The 5,024-nt window shown below is 35.2% G+C and overlaps 1 protein-coding gene across 1 annotated transcript; it reads left to right on the top strand.

Annotated features, from left to right (window-relative positions):
• The first annotated feature begins 1,464 nt into the window (after positions 1–1,464).
• Positions 1,465–2,592, top strand: LOC119348440 (ATP synthase subunit a, chloroplastic-like). The gene has a single exon (XM_037616550.1). It carries the CDS (start codon positions 1,465–1,467, stop codon positions 2,323–2,325), a length of 861 nt encoding a protein of 286 aa, XP_037472447.1. The 3' UTR covers positions 2,326–2,592.
• Positions 2,593–5,024: the final 2,432 nt, after the last annotated feature.

The raw sequence follows: 5,024 nt of genomic DNA, 5'->3' as shown, positions 1-5,024 counted from the left end.
CATCCAAAGAGGCAGCATCGATTGGCTTCAGTTAGCAGCAGTAGCGAAGGAATCACTCGATCAGGTTTAGTTAACAGCCATCGATCAATCGCTCGGGTTCAGTAATGCGTAGCCTGCAGTGCAATCGCTCGGGTTCAGTTAGAGGCCAACGCCTCGCTCGGGTTCAGTTAGAGCCAATGCCTCGCACACACACGCGTATGTGTACGAGAGAAACGCGCATCGCTCGGCCCCTGACCACCCACCATAACCGGGAACTCCCCGAAATTTTCCTCGCCCTCGCTTCTTCCACGGTTTTTCCGTCATGGACGGCCCAAAGAATGTCATGCAGCTGCGTCTTCGGCACGCCCGAGACGAAAAGCCCATTTTCTGTCATGATTTCTTGTCATAGAAGTAGCATCCCACCACATCTATGATGATACCAGGTTTTGTCACAATTATCATCATAGAAGTGTCATAAGTATGACAGAAAAAAATTCGTTCGGCCCAAAATATTATGGATGTGTCTTTTTTTTGTAGTGTAGGTTATCCTATAGGTTCTACTTAGCACAAACACTAATTAAAACATGAAAACACATCTAAACAGAAGGTAGATGCAAAATTTGTTGAATAACAGCAAGGAAAAATATTGGGTTGTCTCCCAACAAGCGCTTTTCTTTAAAGACTTTTAGCTACGCATTGATAATTTTAATGATGCTCACATGAAAGACAAGAATTGAAGCGCAAAGAGAGCATCATGAAACACGTGACAACCACATCTAAGTCTAACATACTTCCGATGCATAGGCATATTATAAGCAAACAAATTTGCAAGGCAAACAAAAACTAGCATATGCAAGGAATAAGAAAGAGACAATAGCAATCTCAACGTGATGAGAGGTAATTTAGTAAGATAAAATTTTCTATGACCATATTTTCCTCTCTCGTAATAATTACAGGTAGGATCATAGGCAAATTCAACAAAATAGCTATCACATAACATATTCTTAACACAATCCACATGCATGCAAAGTTGACACGCTTCCAAGATAGTAGGATTAAAATTAACTAAAGTCATGACCTCTCCAAACCCACTTTTATCAAAAATATTATAAGATTGAACATACTCCAAATATGTGGGATCTAAAGTTGACACTCTTCCAAACCCACTTTCAATATTATTGCAAACACTATTATCAATCTCATATTCATCATGAGGGTCGCGAATATGTCGATTCCAGCCAACGATGACACTATGACTTCAATTCGATTGATTCTTAACAAATTAGTATTTTCAATTTGTGAGGGCCGTTCTCTCTATATAAGAAATTGTTGATTAAGAATATATAGTGAATTCTTGGGCAACTGCGTAAATTTATGGAATAACTTACTTTACTATATCTTTTTTTTGCATAGAATTTTTTTGCATAGAAAAAAGAAGGGGAATATTAATATATATTAGAGGGTATTGATATATATTATGATCTGATGTGCTTTCTTGGTATCCTAAATATAAGATTAATACTTCAAGTTGCTGATTTGAGAAAGAGATGGTTGAATCAAAAGAATTCCTTTTTTGAAGTTCAATTTTTATCAGAGGACAATATGAATATTATACCTTGTTCCATTAAAACACTCAAGGGGTTATACGATATATCGGGTGTAGAAGTAGGCCAACACTTCTATTGGCAAATAGGAGGTTTCCAAATTCATGCCCAAGTACTCATCACTTCTTGGGTCGTAATTACTATCTTGCTAGGTTCAGTTGTCATAGCTGTTCGGAATCCACAAACCATCCCGACCGACGGTCAGAATTTTTTTGAATATGTCCTTGAGTTTATTCGAGACTTGAGCAAAACTCAGATTGGAGAAGAATATGGTCCCTGGGTTCCCTTTATTGGAACTATGTTCCTTTTTATTTTTGTTTCGAATTGGTCGGGTGCTCTTTTACCTTGGAAAATTATAGAGTTACCCCATGGGGAATTAGCAGCGCCCACGAATGATATAAATGCTACTGTTGCTTTAGCTTTACTCACGTCAGCGGCATATTTTTATGCTGGTCTTAGCAAAAAAGGATTGAGCTATTTCGAGAAATATATTAAACCAACTCCAATCCTTTTACCAATTAACATCCTAGAAGATTTCACAAAACCATTATCACTTAGCTTTCGACTTTTCGGGAATATATTGGCGGATGAATTAGTCGTTGTTGTTCTTGTTTCTTTAGTCCCCTTTGTAATCCCTATACCGGTCATGTTTCTTGGATTATTTACAAGCGGTATTCAAGCTCTTATTTTTGCAACATTAGCCGCAGCCTATATAGGTGAATCCATGGAGGGTCATCATTGAATTGACTATTTTTGGAAATAGTATTTTTTTGCAGCTTAGCTCAATTCATGCATGGTTCCGGATAATCTGCTTGGTTGCAAAAAAATAGTTAGAAATGCGTATGAATATATAGCCTAGAGTTGTAGGAGAGAGAATAGAATAGACTATATTATGGAATTTTCAAAGTATATATGCATTAAGGAGGGTGGAGTCAGGCTAGATCTATACTATAATATCCTTAATGTCTATAAGTGGAGTCCTCTTTTATGCGGGTTTCCACTTTAAGCAATGATTAGAATCCGATTCAATAGAAAATGAGAAAATATGCAAACAAAATAGAAGAAACAAATGTATATATAGGATATTATAATATATATTCCTAGGTTAGATTCATTATCAAATCCGATATATGGATATGGAATTCCCTTCTATGTAGTTCGGACAATTCACATTATCATTTCAATTTGATTTCAATTTGTACTTTTTAGTTACTTTACTTCTCCCCAATAGAGCTTAGAAGTAATAATTTATTGGTTGATTGTATCCTTAACCATTTCTTTTTTTTGACACGAGGAACTACTCACCATGAATCCACTAATTGCTGATGCTTCTGTTATTGCTGCTGGATTGGCCGTAGGGCTTGCTTCTATTGGACCTGGAGTTGGTCAAGGTACTGCTGCAGGACAAGCTGTAGAAGGTATTGCGAAACAGCCAGAAGCAGAAGGTAAAATACGAGGTACTTTATTGCTTAGTCTAGCTTTTATGGAAGCTTTAACAATTTATGGACTAGTTGTGGCACTAGCGCTTTTATTTGCGAACCCTTTTGTTTAATCTTAAAAAAAAATCTTTCGATTTCGATTAGATACTTTTTTCTTTTTTAGTAAATTGGTATTTGCTTCCGCAATTCCAATTATATCAATACTTTATTTAATTTACTCATATTTATTACTCCTGGAATTATCTATTTATCGGGATAGATAATACCCCATTCTAGGAAGGGCTGAGTTGAGTATTATTAATTTAGAAGATATGCTCACCTTCTTATTTCCCGTCCTTAGTTTAGGAAAGTGGAAAGTTTTTTCCTTTTATTTTAGGAATTTTGGGAACAGAACATTTCAACAAAGGAAGTCTTTCACCGGTCAAACAAGACGTAAGACTTAATCTAAAAGAAATTACTAGATTGAATCTATTTGCATTAAAAAACCGATCAAAAAAGGGCGAGCGAAGTAAGTGATCGAAAAACTTTGTTCTTTGTTCGTCCTATCTATAAGAGGAGAGCATATGAAAAATGTAACCCATTCTTTCGTTTTTTTAGCTCACTGGCCATCCGCTGGCAGTTTCGGGCTTAATACCGATATTTTAGCAACAAATCTAATAAATCTAACTGTAGTGGTTGGTGTTTTGATTTTTTTTGGAAAGGGAGTGTGTGCGAGTTGTCTATTTCAATAATAGATTGGATCTATCCGGCTGCACTTTATAATATTTTTTAGTATTTTTCAGATAAATAAGAAAAGGGTGCACGATCTCGACGAATTACTTCTGAATAAATTCAGAAATCATATGGAAGAACCATAGCATTTCACGACTCATTGGTAAATCAACTTTTATTCTCTATAAACCAAGAATGTGAGACCATTAACATGGTTAAAGCTAAACTGCTTGAAGTCCAGGCAAAAAGAGGTACTCTTTCTACAACTATATTAGTATTAGTACCGAATTTAAACGGGAAATAGCTAATGTAAAATTTATCTGATATAGAACACTCATATCGATAAAATGGTTTGAACTATTTACTAGAAAAAAAGGGGGCACCCTGCCCTTTTTTAACCAATGCCGAATCGACGACCTATGTATAAAAAAGAGAAATTTTTTGGATTTGAAGAAAAAAAAGAATTCTATTAATTTTCATTTTCCATTTATTTAGTTAGTTTTTCTTAATGAAATTGAAATTATTAAAGAGGGCAAATAAAAATAAAGAAACAACTTTGCTGACCATGATATATTTTTATCTAGGCGGAAGAGTCCTCTTAATATTTATCTAGTCTTATATAGGTTTCGGTATATTGAAATATAAACATAAAAAAGAAGATAGAGGATAGGCTCATTACTTAAAAAAAAGATATGGAAATAGCTATAAAAAAAATAAGGAGCGTGAGAGCCAAATGAATCGAAAGATTCATGTTTGGTTCGGGAAGAGATCATAAAAGTTGTAAACTTACAAAATAATCTACTTTCATTAAAAGATTTATTAGATAATCGAAAATAGAGGATCTTGAGTACTATTCGAAATTCAGAAGAATTCCGTAGAGGGACCATTGAGCAACTCGAAAAATCTCGGATTCGATTACAGAAAGTCGAACTAGAAGCGGATGAGTATCGAATGAATGGATACTCTGAGATAGAACGAGAAAAAGCAAATTTGATTAATGCTACTTCTATTAGTTTGGAACAATTGGAAAAGTCTAAAAACGAAACCCTTTATTTTGAAAAACAAAGGGCAATAAATCAGGTCCGACAGCGGGTTTTCCAACAGGCCGTACAAGGAGCTCTAGGAACTCTGAATAGTTGTTTGAATACCGAGTTACATTTCCGTACGATTCGTGCTAATATTGGCATTCTCGGGTCCCTGGAATGGAAGAGATAATTAAATTAATTAGGCCTTGAACTTCTACTTTCGTTTAGAATTTAGGCATTATTTTTCCCCTTGCTTCCAAAAAAAG

The sequence above is a fragment of the Triticum dicoccoides genome, unplaced genomic scaffold (assembly GCF_002162155.2).
Source record: "Triticum dicoccoides isolate Atlit2015 ecotype Zavitan unplaced genomic scaffold, WEW_v2.0 scaffold92528, whole genome shotgun sequence".
NCBI classification, from domain to species: domain Eukaryota; kingdom Viridiplantae; phylum Streptophyta; class Magnoliopsida; order Poales; family Poaceae; genus Triticum; species Triticum dicoccoides.
This window is presented reverse-complemented; position numbering and strand designations above follow the sequence as displayed.